The 17,188-nt window shown below is 42.2% G+C and overlaps 1 protein-coding gene across 2 annotated transcripts in view; it reads right to left on the bottom strand.

Annotated features, from left to right (window-relative positions):
• DMAC2 (distal membrane arm assembly component 2) overlaps positions 1-17,188 on the bottom strand; it is a 79,996-nt gene that overhangs the window by 41,168 nt on the left and 21,640 nt on the right. For both annotated transcript variants that reach the window (XM_069207511.1, XM_069207512.1), the window contains exons 2-3: positions 6,100-6,290; positions 4,642-4,722 (exon numbers count right to left, since the gene is read on the bottom strand). In XM_069207511.1, the coding sequence (XP_069063612.1) occupies positions 4,642-4,722; positions 6,100-6,290 (272 nt within the window). The remainder of the gene's footprint in view (positions 1-4,641; positions 4,723-6,099; positions 6,291-17,188) is intronic.

Genomic DNA, 17,188 nt, shown 5'->3' with positions numbered 1-17,188 from the left:
GCAGTACAATACATGAAAGATGCAGTGCGTGCATAATAGGTGCATGTGCTGTGTTTATGTGTGCCTCTGAATGGTACAGTGCATGGAGGATGCAGTACTGTGTAGTGTGTGTATGCTGTATTCACATGTTGGGGGCACGTATGCCTGTGGATGGTACAATGCATGTAGGGCTATGGGTTCCACTTTGGGAGACCCAGACCTGCATGATGAAACATGGAATGGAGGTAGAGGGATCCCCAAGACAGATTTTTGGATTGCTGCATTCCTGTAAGTTGGGTGGGACACATAATGGGCGGGGGAGAACCAGGCGTCCCCGGAACACTTTAAAAGATGCTCTTTGATTCAGTGAGATGTCGCATGGAAGGGTCCTGAGCATACCTAACGAAGGAGATGGGACTGATTCGAGATTCATAAAGAGTAGGTCTGGGAGCCCTGGGCTAACATATTGATGCAGATATCACTGTGGCTGACAACCAGATAAGAACTTTAGTCACTCCCCTGGCCTGTGTTGTAGGACTGTCAGCATCAGAGCCATCCCTGTTGTGACAGACTGCTTTTCATGTGGAACAGAGAGCAGAGGAACAAGCACTTCAAGAGAAGCAGAACCCTAACATTATATGTCAAAGATTCAGACTCTAAATCACATTTGGTGTCTGCAAATAGGGTATAAAGGAGGGGAGGTTGAAACCCCAAGGATTGGAATCTGCTAAGCAGCCAGACAGGCTGCGTAAGGAGGGGATGCTCTGCAAGACTTCTGCCTGTAACCAGGACGAGGGGTCACAGCCTGCTAGTCTTCCAGCTGGATGAGGGGACATTTCTCAGGGAATCCAAGACCACCGGACCGGGAGCACCAGAGCCTGCCAGCTTGCCCTGTGAGGTGGGGTGGAGTGTTGAGAGAGCAAGGTTCCATGCTGCAAGGTGCAAGGAAATGGCTGCTACATTGATCCAATCGTTTCCCATATGCAGGACTGAGTCGGACTGGACTGTATGCCAGGAGAGGGCCACCCTGAAGACAGCCATGTGAAAGACTGACTTGCTATAAATACCAAAGCTGTATGCGGAGCAGCACAGCAACCTTGTATGCCAGGAGGGGATGCCGTGGTGAAAGACTGCCATGTGGTATGGGCGGACACCTTGTGTGGTAATGGTGCAGTGACCTTGTATGTCAGGTGGGGCCGCCATGGATAATTTTGCTGTAATGACCAGGCTAAAGCCTGTGGACAGTGAGTGGTGGTGTCTCAGTGTATCAGAGGTCACTGGAACCACTGAGGACTGCAATTACTTCTACCCAGTTTCATAAGCGAGGAAGCCGTGGCAGCACTGTAACCAAAGCGTGGGACCAAGAACAAGAATCCCTTTCTTTGGGGAGTGTGTGGGCACTTACTTGCAAGCAAAGCATCAGAAAACCTCTGATTGCTCTAGGGGTGCATCTGCGAGGCAGAGAGCCAGCACTCACCAAGTGCAGCCGCTGAGTCAGTGTGCAGCCAACTCACTTGATTTGAGCTGGAGCCGCTGTGAGAACCTGCCGACTGGGCGCACTCTAGGGCTCCAAACGGTTCCTTCCTACTCATGTGGGTAAGACTAGTCTCAGGCCTGATGGCCCCGGGGAACTTGCTGCTAAGTCGAGCATGTGTGTGCTGGAACACTATAGACTTTAAATCAGAGTGGTAGTGGACTCTTGAGATTCTGACTAGTAGTGGGGCATACCTGGATGTTACCAATAGAATGGGAATAATCAAAATGTCTATTAGGTGGAGTGGGACAGGGAATTGGCAGAGAGACACTACAGCACCAACCACAGGGGAGGACTGTGTAATCATGTGTGAATGTTGTATTCTTCCTTTGTGTGGTTAGTGGTAGAATTTTTTTCATAAAAGAGTACTCAGCTGGACATGATTTACAGCTGCTCCGCCTCACATTTGGAGTTGCGAGCTTGTGTTTACTAATCTTTATCCACACTTCCCCCCCAGAGGGAGCCTTGGACTGCTCAACTAAGTTTACCACTGAGGGTCAATCGCAGAATTGGAACCTGGCCCAGCTGCTTAGAATCCCTATTAAGCTGGGCCCCGGGATATCAGCTGCAAAAGGCCTCAACAACCACAGCTGGGGCCAGTTGCCCCGGAGTGTGCAATGGCCTTTTGAAAGGGGTTCTGACAGCAACATTGTAGGATGAAAGTCATTGATCACTATGTGTCATTGATAATTATGTGACAAGTTAGATTGCAATGTGTGCGTGAGGTCCCAAGGGTATGTCTTGTGGTCTCATTCATGGACCAGTGTAAGACTGATTTGTCCATTGTTGGATTATATGAATTAGGTGTTGGCTAGAACCACTAATGAGGTTTGAGTGGAGATAGACAGTGATCAACAACTCAATATTACAACTGGAACTATGGTGAGTTGGTTTTATGATAAGAGCCATACCTCCAAGATGGCCGCAGTTTGCTTACGGTCTCGTTATTTCAGACATTCACAGTGACAGAATAGGAGTTTCTGCTGCATGTTCATCTGGCTTTGAACGAATGGCAAGCACGATCACAGATGCGGGCACAGGTGGCAGTTTTGACAGCACATGCTCTTGTATCATGGTCCCGGATAGATATGAAAGATAAAATGATGATACTGTACATATTCCTGGTTTCCCCTTGTGCTACAACACTGTTTTGCATGTGTTATAGATCAAATTGGACTAGTGAGTGGGACTAGATAGAAATAGTAGAAGCGGCCCAGGAGTTGCATGGTGTGAACTTCTGATGGTGTGAGTTTTACAGATACACATACAAAGAGTTGTCACAAAGTGAAGTCGTCAGTGTCAAGAATGCATGGATGTTTTTTCACTTCACGGGTGCTTTACAGGTGCTGACCGCTGCCGAGGGGGTAAGCATGGTCATTACATGGGTTATGATAGTGGAGTTTCAGTCTCTTGAATACAAGATTGGTGTTGTGGGCAATATCGATCCATCCCTACCTGTGTGAAGCCCTAATCAGAAGGTTAACCGGCCCACAGGAAGTACGGTATTAGTTACCAGTCATATGATCTCTTGAAGTTATGTATGCACCTAAGTATGGGAGACTCGGGTTGCCCAATGAGGATGCGTTTTGACTGGTTCACATTGCATGCGTGTTTCACAATTCGGCACAGAATCATGGTTTTGGGCATACATGCATTGGTAGTTACTGAGGTAACTCAACCGTGAATCATTGCATGAAACATTGAGGTGACGGATACACAGAATGAAATGTTATTTTGTACCCAGGAGGTGCGATTTTGTGCATGCATGTTGGTACCATTTGAGGTAATGAGTTCTGCTCCGTTTGTTTGCAGAGTTTGAAGCTTTTAAGGGAACCATTGAAAGTGCCCGATGCTCACACCGAGCATGGAGAGTAGATATAGTTACTAAGGAAACCAAGGTGTACTTTGGACAACAGTAGTCCATGGATTGAGTGTTGGTGTCTCTTTTGATACATGTACAATAGTCAGATGACACTGGTCCTGGTGAGACCCAAACAGTAAATACGGGTCAAAATATCAACACTCTTCTCTTGGTTGATCTAGTATTCAAGTTACATAGGGGATATTACATACAAACATATACTTTCTTTCAAGTTAAAGATAATTATTTCACAACCAGGCCACTGGTTTAAAGTGCCTTTGTGTTTACTAATTCTACATATATGTTTTCCACTTGAGCACAGTGTCATTCGCACTATCCTCACACTATATATTGCACACAGATCCTGGAAAAATATATCAAAGATCTATTAAGAAAACAGTGTCATTAACTCATTTATTATTTAATAAGAAATTAATGATGAAATAATAATGCATACTTCGGAGTCACATAATGGGTTTGCTGTGAATGAGTCCCATTTAACATCTGTTGTATTTTAATATGGTTAGCCTGGTCAGGTAAGGGGTGCCCTTGTAATATCGGCACTGTGTTTGTCTATGGCAACAAAAATCAGCATTATGGGTCCAGGCATCTGCACCATTGAGCACTCAGGGCAGGGGTGCACGTCCATCACCATGTGAAGGACGTTTCCGTCCCAACAGCAGGTCAACGAATAAACTAGCACCCTAAAAGTAGAAAATATAACTGCTGCAGTTAGAACTGCAAAAATACACTTTTGAATTCTGAATCCAAGTTGGCAAGCATTTTTTTTTTGTGGAAGCTCACAACTTCTGCTCAATCAAAGAAGTACTCCCGACGGCAATCGTGGGCGGAGCCAAAGACCCTGTCTAGTGATGCTCACGTAATTTTGTCAAGCCAGACCATTAAAAGCGGGTGGTTTGGCTATGACCATCGCAAGAGGAAAGAAAGGTGCTGGTGAGAAGGCAGTTGGTATTCAAAAAATGGGAGAAGAGAGGGTGAAGAAGAAAGGAGGAGAAAAATGAAAATAAGGCAACAAATAATTGTGGTAAACAACAGGAATTGAGGAAAAGTTTTCGATGAAAGGCACTTACCCAGTTATAATAAACAACTTTAGACTGTCATTAATTTTGAACATTTACTGGAAAAGGGTTTGTGGATCAAGTATAACCTAAACAGGTTTCCACCAGTCTGTTTTTCATGTAAAACACATACATGTAAGTACCCCATTTTGCTTCTGTTACTGCGTTTGCTTTTGGAAAATAAATACCTTGCTGACCCTCTTTGACAAAGGACGAAATATACGGAGGCCACATACTTTCCGTACAGATTCTCTGTGAATGTGAAAGGCCTGCAGAAAAAAAGGGAGATATTTCAGCACAAGTTCTCGCCAGTTTGATCTTCTACAAAATATCTGGAACTTTGCGACCTGCCATTTTGACATACAAAAACTTATCTGCCTTCACAGGAACACCTGAGGGCTTCCCACAAATATTTTAGGAAGGTTATTATTTTTAATTCAATTGTGGAGTAAGACATTTTTCTCAGGGAGAGGAGTAATTAATTAGAACATGAAAACGTGGGAGTTTCTATTTAAATACACATTTTTGTTGTAGCTGAGAAGGGAAAGATGTATTTAGTCTCAAATGCTGCTTCCATACCTGGCAGCTATATCTGAAGATGATCTGCTATCATGATGCTTATTGCAAAACCCTTCGCATGTCTGTGAAGAAGTACAGACACAGGAAGCAGACTCCGACATATGTCATTTCACATTAGTATGGAGTAGAGTTACTGCATAGGTTGCTAGGAAACATCCTGATACTAAAGGAATATTACAGTTTAGTGGGCGATTAAGTCCAACAATGATATTTGATTCATCTCTCCCCAAGCTCTACTGCAAAGACAACTGGACACAACATTCAACAATGGTCTCACAAAGCAGTAAATCCAATGCACATCAATCCATGGAACAGAGAGGTTCTACTTCCGGTCACTGAGGGGCGGGCAGGCTGTCAGGCATGAGTAGCCATCGCTAAGTGCTGCTATTTTCAGAGGCTTATTATTGCACCATTCTTGGTGATAATCATGAATCAATGCTCTACGGGAAACGTTGCAAACTTACAAAGTTGTACGTTTTTACACCTTACCGCAATTAGCGTAATTTGGAACATTTGAAACCAATTATGTTGCAACAGAAAAAAATAACAGCTTTCATTAGCCACTGTGCATAGAAAACTACAAATGGTAAACCAAGTTATACATACATTTCCAAACTTCTCTAGCTTTTACTAGTGATATTTATATAGAACTGCTCAGATATTTTTTCATACTGGTGAACTTAAATAAGCAAACTTGGATCACAAATCAGAAATGTACATTTTCTGCCATAAAAAATAAAAGATTTCATACCCTTAGATTGTGGTATGTACACATTAGTAAGCATAGTGATAGTGAAGAGGCTGCTGAAGGCTATGTGAGGCATACAGTCCAGATGGAGACTGCGATGCCGCAAATTAGGTGGGCCTGTATGGTATTGTTATCTATGCTCTTCCAAGTCCCTGAACCCATAATCAAAGGTCCAATTAGTTCAATTTAGGAGGCCTTTGAGTGTTCGATGTCCATTATGGAAATGGACAAACTTAAAACTAGAGCAGTATATTTTCATTAGACAAGTTAATTACACGTCAAGCCACGGCTGAAAAAGCAATGTCACCAACACACATACGCATTTTTTTTGCGTAGCCTCCAGTGCTTCAGAAGGATGCTCCAGTTGATGATGTTTTCCATATCATAAAACCTGGAGTTCAGGTAGGAGAGAATCTTCTTCTTCAAAGGCTTTGGGGAGGGTGTGGCTGAGCTGCTGGTATTCCGACAGAAGATATCCAGAACACGTACATATCTCCTGCATGGCCTTAGCTAAGGAGAATGAAAAAGTATGCTGAAGGTGGATTAAACAATTCAAATTCACTGCAACAGCTGACAGCCTAAAAGTACAGAAATCCCCACCTGATGCCTCAAATTCTCATACATAAGCTAAATTTATCTACTGCAACTTATTTTGTCTGGGTAAGGATACAAAAAATTGTAATAGTCCATTACACACAGTAAAAAAGACCAAAAAAGACTCTTACATAACCGTTTCAAAGCACAAGCCCTGCCATTTCTAGGAAAAAGATGTTAATACTATGCTACTGATGCCTTAATTTAGGAAGAAAGGCACTTTACATCCTGTTTGAGAGCTACTGAGGGTAAGGTCTCTGAGCCTGCCAAGACTGAGAAAAACCTTTGATTGTGAAATTATGATATTTCTCAAACAATCCATTAACATGCACGGGTTGGCAGAAAGATCATTCAGTAAGAAGTGGACAATTTTATAAGCAAAAATATAGATTACACGCAGTCAGGAGACATGATGCCTCCTATAAAGACTAAGGTGCCGCCTGCCAAACTCATTCCCCCACTTCACCGCAAGTGAGGTAAAGCCCCCGCCCGCCGGCCCTATTATAATTTTCCCGCTGGGCCAGCGGAAACAGTGTTCCTGCCAGCCCGTAGGAAACAGGGCCTTTACATTGACGCCGGCTCCTAATGGAGCCGGCGTTAATGTGGCAGGTGCAGCAGCATCCATTGCGCATTTCACTGCCCGTAATTCGGGCAGTAAAAAGCACGACAGGGCTGTGCATGGGGGCCCCTGCACTACCCATGCCAAGTGCATGGGCAGTGCAGGAGCCCCCCCCACCCCAAGTCACCCATTCCGCCAGCCTTTCCTTTGCAGTGTAAACTACCAAGAAAAGTCTGGCGGAATGGGACTCATAATGCTCAGGGCAGCGCTGCCCTGTCAGATTTGAAATACTAACACAGCCAGGCTGCCTGGTGGCGGAAGCGGCGTTTCCACCTTGGCATCTCCGCCAGAGTCATAATATGGCAACCGACCACCACTACCGCGGCGGTCCTCCGCCATCCGTGAGTCTGGTGGTCCATGCACCGCCAGACTCATAATGAGGGCCTATATACTATTGCTACAGTACAAAACAGCACAACTGCAGTACCAAACAACACAAGTTCTCTTGGGGAGCTCCAATCTGCCAATGAGAAAATTCAATAGGCGCTGAACTGACTGCTTGCTGTAAATTTTCAGTTGGGGAGGTGTTAAATCATAACTGGTTACTGGAAAAAAATAACTCGCATTCATGCTTTTATTTGTAAGAAAACAATCATTTCCAAATACGCAATAGTTTGCAATTTCATCTGGGAAGAGATGAGGTCAAATATTTACTTTGACACCGCTAGACCAATAATTAAAAACCAGAGTATAGCAAAAGTTCAATAAGTACCTCTTCAAAAGAAAAAGACGTGCTTTGAAAAAGAAATGTGGTAAAAAAAAAAAAAGAAGCTTATATTAAGTTGAATTGGTAGATGTACTGGAGAGTGCATTGCCAGGAGACCAAATAACCCAGTACTAAAACTGAAGTGTTCCCAAAGCCTCTTACTTTCAAAACTTTGTTTAGTTGATTTTGGCTGAAGATGGTGTCCAATACCTCCAGAGCTATCTATGTAATATCTCATCCTCACTCGTGTTGATCAATTGGTGCCAAAGAAATAGAATGTATTCAACAACTAATAATAATAATAATAAAAAAAAAAAACACTTAATATGGTTGGCCATGGCAACTATCAAACTTTGGGATTTTCAGTTTTAGGCATCACATGAACAAAACTGCTACATATCAGGGATTCTGGATTTCAGCAAACTCATTTTACTCCTTCTGCTATTCAAACAGTGGAAAAGAGCTAGTGGGATCTCGGCAAGGAAAGCTAACCTAGTGGTTTTATTGAATTTGGATTCAGCCTTTTATAGCACATTCAGTCCTAATTTAGAACCTGCAGAAATATTTGGTGATGTCCTGCAGCACTCATTGGGTTACATCACCTTTACTTTTAGACCAGGACCAAATAAGATGGCATACCATCAATTGACAGATTACTTTTTTCCTGTTTGGTTTTGAAGAGATACGCCTAGTAGAATTCTCCCTTACAAGCTGGACTGTTGGTGTAATCCAGGGGAACACATCAATGCGTTAACACTTAGAACATTGGATTCAGGAAACAAAAGCATATATGCACCTTCACTAAAAATTACAATGTATTTATTGCCATTTACAAGACTGATAACAGAACAAGCTTACGAAAAACTGAAAGAAAAATAAAGTCACTGGCAATCCAATTGCTTGGTCTAGAGCTGCAGGTGTTATAACAACTTTATGGGATATTCCTGGATTCCCGATGCCCATGGTGCACAGGCAGCACTGTTTAAGTAAGATGTTTCCAAGTGAAGTCGAAGTTTGCAATGCATACCGTCAGATTCAAATCCTATGGGCAGAGCAATACCATGATTCAAAAAGCATCAAATGTATTTTTGACACGTATAACATAAAGGGTGCAGTTGAAAAATAACAAAAGACATCAACTGGTACTCTGGCAAAGATATCAAGGGAACTACGGAGTACATAATTGGAAGAAAACCATACACATTATTCAAGTCTGCACTGGCTTCCCATGAGTAATGCAGAGCCGCTTTAAGAAAACAGGGGGTATTTGCAGTCACAAATGCTGTAGTGACAGACAACATGACCCGATTGGCCTTATGAATAAGGAGAATCACCAAGATCCAAACTAAGTTATGATGGGAGTAGTTTTATTTACTATGACCTGGTCAATGTGAAGAGCACATACCAGAAATCCCACTACAGATCACGCTCATCTGAAGTATCTTTGATAAATATGAACCATTTAAGAAAGCAAATTAGCATTTTGCTTTCAGATCACAGAAAGCCATTCTGATCTACTGTTATGACATGACGTATGGACAAGAGAATGGGCCAGATTCAGGAAAAAAACTAATAAAATTGTGTGTGAGATTCCTGCATTACAGCACTTTTCCTAAATTTTCTTATGCATCAACATACTCAGGAATATGCCTTGAAACGCATGCCACTGTCCTTCTACAGCATGTTCATTTTGCTGATGTATGGAGTTCTCCATAGCGCAGAAGATCGCAACCGAAGAACGTACACTTTTTTTTTTCCTCCACAAAGAAAAATATATTTTTCCAATGCAAAATCCTTTTGCGGACACCCAAAAATCTGGGAGTAATCTGTTCCACTTCCCATCCTGGGTAGGGAGTTGCTCCAGCATTTGGCTGTAGTAATCTTATGAGTCTTTCTACGGTGGAAAGAGGAGTGTGGGGAGTTTCGGAGTGCTCACAAATATATAAGTTTGTATGCATTCTCAAACTTCCATGGCAAACCACAACTTGGGATGATAACCTTCAGTGTTGGAGTGAAGGATCTCTCCAAACACAGTTTAAGATCCATGCCCCTGTAAGTGGGATTATGCCTGCCAGGAAATTTTTTGTGAAGCTCCTATGTTAGCTATTGTGTGTCTCATTCTGCACCTGTTAACCCGTTCTTCGAGAGGCAAAATATGTTACATAAATTCATAATGAATTATTTTTTACTGACTGTAGCTAAAGCTCAAACAATTATATTGCAAATGTATTGGTGGTGATCCAACTGTATCGCCACAACTAACAAATCAAAGAAATGTCCAATTCTGCACCTTATGTGTTAGTTATGAACAGAATTGAGAAAAAAAAACTATGTCTGACATAATAAAAATATCCTAAGGTTCTTCTCTTGAAACATAAATAGAATTATCAATTAAAAAAACAAAAAAAAACAAATTAACAAACAAATCTTACCTCCAGCCAGAGAGAACTCAGCGACCTGTCAGCAACGTTGTGACTACTTTCTGAGAGAAACTGGAATACTGGCAAGGCTATGAGAACAGCACACAATTTTTACAGAGAATACTGCAGAAACAATTCTAACTGTCATATCTGACTGTGGACAAGCCACCAATACGTTTAAGTCTACACTGGTGCTACTTTCTGGATGAAAGATCCACTTCTAGGTCAATACTTATAATGAAAAACAATGAAGTACAAGTCATAAAATCCTTAGCGTTGATTCCTTATAAACCAGCACTGGATGCAAGTGACCAGAAGAAGTGAGGTCAGTAAAGAATTTGGGCGCACCGGCTGCTAAATTGAAGGATGCAAAGAAAGAAAGCAGCGTTTGGATTAGGTTAAGGAAAACATGTGGGATAAGTGTACTTTGACAGTAGTGAAGTGGTGTAGAAGAATAGATGTTGGGGAGGGAGAGGTTACGCACATAAAGCCGGATGTGGATATTGAAGGGCTGTCAATGTATATTCAACCCTTCTCCCCCCTCATTATTGAAAACACATGAAAGGCAATAAAGTGATGTTGTAGGCACTTAGAGAACTACGGAAAGAGACACCAGTGTGCAAAGGATGCTGAACTACACAGCCAGGAGCATGAGAATGGCATTTAGTACTATTACCCACTACTCTCTGTGGTGAACAGTCTAGGTAAGCATTTGATATTGCATCATTAGGCACAATTGAAAATGATGAAGTAAACAATTAAATGGCTGTGTACGTAAGTGTCAGGGTAAACAAGTGAATCAGGCATGTCAAAGAAATCCAAGTAGTTACAATTGCCACTTCCACAATGCGCAAAATAGGAGCCAAAGTAAGAGAAATCTTGTACTCCAAGCACATCCTGACCACACGCTCCCTTCCACATCTCCACACCCTCCCAAAATATTTTCAAAGCTACATCCACAACCCACTTCCAGGGTTGACCTTACGCCAAAATGGTTAACAATACCTTAATCTATGAAACATTGGTGCATATGTTTCTGTAGTGATGCTCTCCTTCGTTTAAACATCTCTTTCCCGGGTTTCATTTTTTACTTAAAAATAAAAAACAAGTATTAAAGGGCGATATCATGTAATTGTTTATGCTCCACTGCAGACATTCTATCTGGGGAAAGGAATGTATATGTGTGAATTGCTTTTGGATAGGGCTATGGGTTTCACTGGAGTTCATAAACTGCTGACGTCATGTTACAGCACTTTCCAGAAAATCTGACCAGAAAGGGATAGGAACCTTTTACCAAGTAGCAGTTGTTCAGCACAATGTGGACACATTGTATTTTATTAGTAATGGACCGGATGGAGGAATGCTTTCGGACAAAAGGGACATGTGGATTAGGCTGGCAATGGGTGAGGCAGAGACTTCAACCGGATCCATCACAACGGTCACAGAGCTGAACCTGTCACATCGCCACAGGACCAAGGATGCTGGATGCAAGATTGTGAGCTGGCCTAGAATTTAGCAGTCTGCTGATTTTTGTAAGAATAAAAACTAGTGAGGCAGGTGACATGAGAAGGAGACTGTGCAGTGATGCTGGCTAGATGTAATTTGCTTTTATTAATAAAAAAAAAAGGTTTTGAGTCTATACAGAGCCTAGGGTAGTTGGCTGAATGTTGAAGTAGAGGGGGGTTCAGGTCATTTTGATTAGTTGTTAAAAACTTAGTTACCTATCATTCTCTATTCCATATATTCACTCCATCTTTTTTTAAAGTACTTATTTGTTTTAGTAATTTTCTCTGTCCCTACACCTAGACTGATGGACGATTCCCTGGACCTTTTTTTGTTAAGGCCTGTGGACCCTAGGGGAAATCCCTCTCTAGGAACCTACATCATACATTGATCGAGGTACGTGCATCTGAATATCTAACTGTGTTGTGTGTATGTGCATGTGTGTATATCAAAATGGGGTTAGGCTTCGTATAGGAACATACCCTGTGTCGATAGGAAACAGAACCTTAAATCCATCTTGTGAAGAGACTCCATTTTGTGTCACTCAACCAAACAAGCATGCAGAAAACAAACTATAAAGTATGAGCGATGCCCTGAGTTTTAGTGCATAGATTGGTAACAAGGCGTAGGTGGAGAAAGAACACAAACAGTTCCAAGAAACAGAACGGGTTATCTAGAAGAAGCAGCACACCACAAGCCCATGGAATGTAGGGTGTCACTTACAAAAAAGATAAAGGCTGAGTAACAGATGTGCTTGCCGGTTTATAACATATGCATCAGCTATTGTATTCAATGCCTGTTGAAGTGTATAAATACTGGACGCAGATAGATGATCTTTGAGACTCTCTTGTATGTGACTTCCCATGCAGCACTACAGTGGGTCTCCAGGCCGTGAAATAAAGTTGGTCATGGGAACCCAAGACGCAAGGCTATAAACATTTCTAAGAGAGAAAATTGTCCACAGCAGACAACCCGCATATGTGTGTATGTAGGTGTATGTACATGGCTATATGTGAGTACGTGTCTATAAACATACAGGTATGTGTATGTGTGCATGAATACACATATATATTTAAAAACATAAATAAATTATGGGGTATGCCTTCCTTTCCCCGTAAAGCTCTCAGTTGCCTGTTTAGTAGTTTTATGCCCTATACAATGCCTCAAAAATAACACAGAAGTGATGCCAAATGACATGCATCTACAAGAAAGGAAGCATATGCATGCACTTCACTGGAGAGTTTACCCTTTTTGGAATTATTACATTTAGGGGCTGGTGATACACCACCAGGAGGGGGGGGCACTGTCGGGGATGTAGGAGAAAGTAATGGCGCAGAAAATATACACATAATATGAGGAAGGAGACAAACGTGTGAGTCAGGTATTGAATGTAGGGGTGGAAGCAAAAATGTTCTGTTTCAAGAAATGTAGAATGTTTCTCTGCAAAAAACTGCAAGTATCAAATAATACATTGCGGTGGATCAAACACACAAATGTAAGAAACTCATTTTGTTCTTTAAAATTACCTAGAAATGTGAATCTTTTGAGGATGAAAGTCAAGAAGATTTCAACCAAGGGGAACTATTTAGGTGCTTGTGTAGCATTTCAATTGGTAAAACAGGCAGTAACAGATAGGATATTTTAAGTATTTTAAACACCTATTCCCCGCAGGAGGAAGAAACTTCGTTAAAAAAATCAAGCTGTGCATCAGTGTTTTTGCCGAGGCTATACATTATGTTTATAATATAGAAGAGTATTTTAATCATGCTCACAGTGAGACACTATACAAGGATTGAAACTTGGGTACATTTCGCATCAAATTGGAGCTGTAACTTTTAAATTTATTTTTTATCCCAGATGACCCATTAACCTCTGGGGGTGCCAATTCTCCTGGGGGTTGGAAGCGGGATATGGGATAGTATATACCTTGTTGTTCTACCTCTTTGATTTCCTTAGAAACTGGGGTTCTTTCCGATGATAATCAAGCTCCCATTTCTGATATGCTAGACCCAGAGGATATTCTTCATCCCCGGTCTTCCGACTAGCCCCAGGGGAAAAACTCTGGGCTGAGTGTCCCCGTCTAAAATTAGCATGTAAAGTAGCGCAGATTCCAGAGGTTAATGCACGTATGGCCACCTTCTCAGCAAAATATATCCATGACCAAAAGAAAGGGATAGACCCTGAGATTTTGTCTGGCTGGGCCTACAGGGCACTTGTTTTTGTGGACAATGCGTATTGTACCCTATCAACGGAGCGAAGCCGTTCATGACTTAAGATGAACATGGAATCAGATGATCTGTCATCTTCTGAGCCTGGGCATGTGGCCTAAGGTGGTTTATTTGGAGATCCTTTAATTAATGAACTGGGGAAATTTGTGGCCACTTTTACATGCCTTGATAAGGCCCAGGCGTCAATGAACAGTACTTTTAGCCCAAAGGTTTTTGCAGCGGTCAGCTGGGGAAGGGTGCGCATGCCAATTGCTTTTTTTTAATTTTTTTTTACCAAGCTCTCTCCAGAGGTCAAGGTACCAGTAGAGGGCAATGGCAAGATCCTGCAAGATTTTGAGGCTTTTCTTCTTCCCTTTAAGACCTGCTCAGAGGTTTAGAGGCAGCAGAGGACTTTTCCACAGAGGTGTTGTTGGTTCCTCCGCCACAGGTGAACGTTTGCCCTTCTTCCCATGTAAGAGTAGGGACCGAGAACTATTATTCCCACTCCCATTCATCCTGAAGGTTTTTTAAGCAATTTCTTCCTTCCGGTCAGCGACACATTTGTGGGATTTCGATGAGTGGTTGACTTTACGGCATTTCAAGACTGATGGCATTCATCTTCTCAGAGATCTCTTACGATGGGGGATTGGATGGCTCGGTTGGATCTGAAGGATGCGTATTTAACAGTTCCGATTTATCTCCCTCATCAAAGGTTCCTTCAGTTTTCATGGTGTCAGAAAACATACAAATTCACATCCCTTCCATTCGGTCTACCCTTAGTATTTTACCAAAGTTTTAAGACCAGCAATAGAGTATCTTTGGGTGCAAGGTTTGTGACTCCGTTTATCTGGACGACATTCTCACAATGGATCAATGTTCAGAGAATCTGGTGAACCAGTTGCAGCAGGAAATCTCTCTGTTGGAAGGCTTAGGCTTCCTTATAAACAAGGAGAAATCTGTTCTGGTTCCTTCGCAAAGCATTAGCTTCTATAGTGCTGTGATAGATTCTGTATGAGAAATTCTAAGCCTTCCAGCCAAGAAGATGAAGAGCATCAAAAAGGAGCTACGAAAAACCTGGACGAAACAAAAAACTTCCCTTTGACCGCTTGCAAAAATAGCTGGTCTTCTGTCATCATCCATTCAGGGCGTGTTTCCGGGCCCTTTTCATTACAAGTCTATTTATCCTGAAAGTGTACAATCTCAGGTAAGGTCCAACATACTCCCAGAAAATTGTTCTAACTCAAGAGGCAAGAGAAGAGATGAACTGGTGGCTGGTCAACACAGAAGCATGAAATAGGCAAGCCATTTTTGGATCCAGTCTGGATATTGTCATATAATCCAATGTCAGCAAAGAAGGCTGGGGTGCACATAGCAGCGGTTTTTCCACAGAAGGAGCATGGTCATCAGCAGTAAAACTACTACATAGCAACTGTCTGGAACTTTTAGTGGGTTCTTTTGCAATTCAGTGTTGGACCAAGGACAGAGGTCTGTCAACAGTGCTTTTGAAAATAGACAATGTGGCTTGGACAGCACTACATAAACCATTTGTGTGTGGGGGGGGGGGGGCACGTTCCAGGGTGTTAGCAGAATTTGCAGGACATTTCTGTGAGTTCTGTCTGGGAAGAAATATTTCGGTAATGACAGCCTCTGTCAGGGAAGAGCAACATTGCGGATGGGCAGTCTCGACATCTTCAGGGTGTGAGTGTGCGGCAACTCGATTCAGAGATTTTCAGGCAACTGGAGAAACTGTGATGTCCGTTTACAATAGATCTTTTTGCACCCAGCCTGGACCATCAGTTACCCAGAATTTTTTGTTGGAAACCAGACTGAACTGCACCAGCAACACATGCTTTTCAACAGGAGTGGTGATATGAACACGGGTATGCCTTTCCTCCTTTTTCCATGCTGGCACGGATATCGGCAATGGTGAGGAGGCAATCATTGGATGTAGTAAGGATAACCTGGATTTGGCGGTCTTAAGTGTGGTATCCAATTCTGATGGAACTTTCCAGGGTTTCTCCAATCTTTCTACCCTTTTGTCCAGATCTTCTCGAAAGATCCTCAAGGGAATCTTTACTGTCTGGTGGTGGAAGGCTCTCTCTGGTGGTGGAAGGCTCTCTCTGGTGTATGGCCTGGAGGATTACAGGGAAAGAGTGAAGATCCTGGGATTATCAGAACATGGGCAGCTGGAACTGTCAAGAGGTATAGGTCAGCATGGACAAGATGGGTGCGTTAGTGTTTGCACAGGAACATTGATCCTCTGGGGTCAGATGTTTTAAACTTTCTCCCCAGAATGTCTAGGCAGGGTTTGGCTTACAGGTCTGTACGTATCTTTCTTTCTGCAATATCAATAGGACATATTCCAATTGATGGACATCTTGTGTGTGAACATCTAGTAGTAAGGAAATTACTTAGCAGTATTTGGTTTTTTTTGGCACCAGAACACAGTTGATCAGTATAGGGAAAGGTGCGGAAGACATTGTGACGCAAAGGGTTAATTAGCTTGAACAGTGCAGATGAGCGTGATGCCTGCTAAAGCCAGAGCAACGTGAAAAAAATTCACGATGTTCGCTTTCAAGCTTGTTTTTTTTTACATTCCGTAGATAAACTTATTCGCAGCTGTATGTGTGAGAAACAGGTTGTGAAGGAGATTCTGTCTCAACCTTGAAAACGAGACCACAGTAAAAGATGGAATGAAAACAATGGCCAGGGAATGGCAAGGCAGCTAAGAGACATGTGCTGATAACATAGGTAGAAAATACTGGCAGGGGATAGAATCCAAGCTTCAGGTTATTTAAACACTGAAAGGCGGGTGAGGGAATTGAAGCTCGCAGATGGAGTTGTGAAAACTGTCATCTTCAGACCCAGAGCTGCCTCCCTGTTGTGCTGTTCAGAGACCGTGACGCTCCAGGGGGAGAGAGGTCCAAGCGGGCTGTAGAGGGCTTCCCAGCATTTCGTGGACTAAGTTAAATTCCACCCAGGGATGAAAGGCCTTTGTTTCTCTGCTCTATTATTATGGTAGATTATTATGCTTGCACTGTGTTTATAATCTGAAGTATTCAGCTTGTTTATATTTTGCTTTCTAAACATCGTAGTGTGAGCCTGCTACAGTAATTGAAACATGCATTTTCGTGTGCAGTAAATCAAAGCTTATCTGAAGTATTCAACTTGTTTATATTTTACTTCCTGAACATCGTAGTGTAACACATTTTGGTATACAGTTATTCCAAGCTTATATCTGTCAATGAACTCTTTGCTCATATGCATACAGATGCTCTTTGTAGTGTACTTTTATATAAATAGATGCTTTTCATTGCTATTCTTATTCCACTATTGTTAATGTGCTAAATGCCTACATT

The sequence above is a fragment of the Pleurodeles waltl genome, chromosome 9 (genome assembly GCF_031143425.1).
Source record: "Pleurodeles waltl isolate 20211129_DDA chromosome 9, aPleWal1.hap1.20221129, whole genome shotgun sequence".
Lineage (NCBI taxonomy): Eukaryota > Metazoa > Chordata > Amphibia > Caudata > Salamandridae > Pleurodeles > Pleurodeles waltl.
Note: the sequence above shows the minus strand (reverse complement) of the source record. Positions and strands in the feature narration are given on the sequence as shown.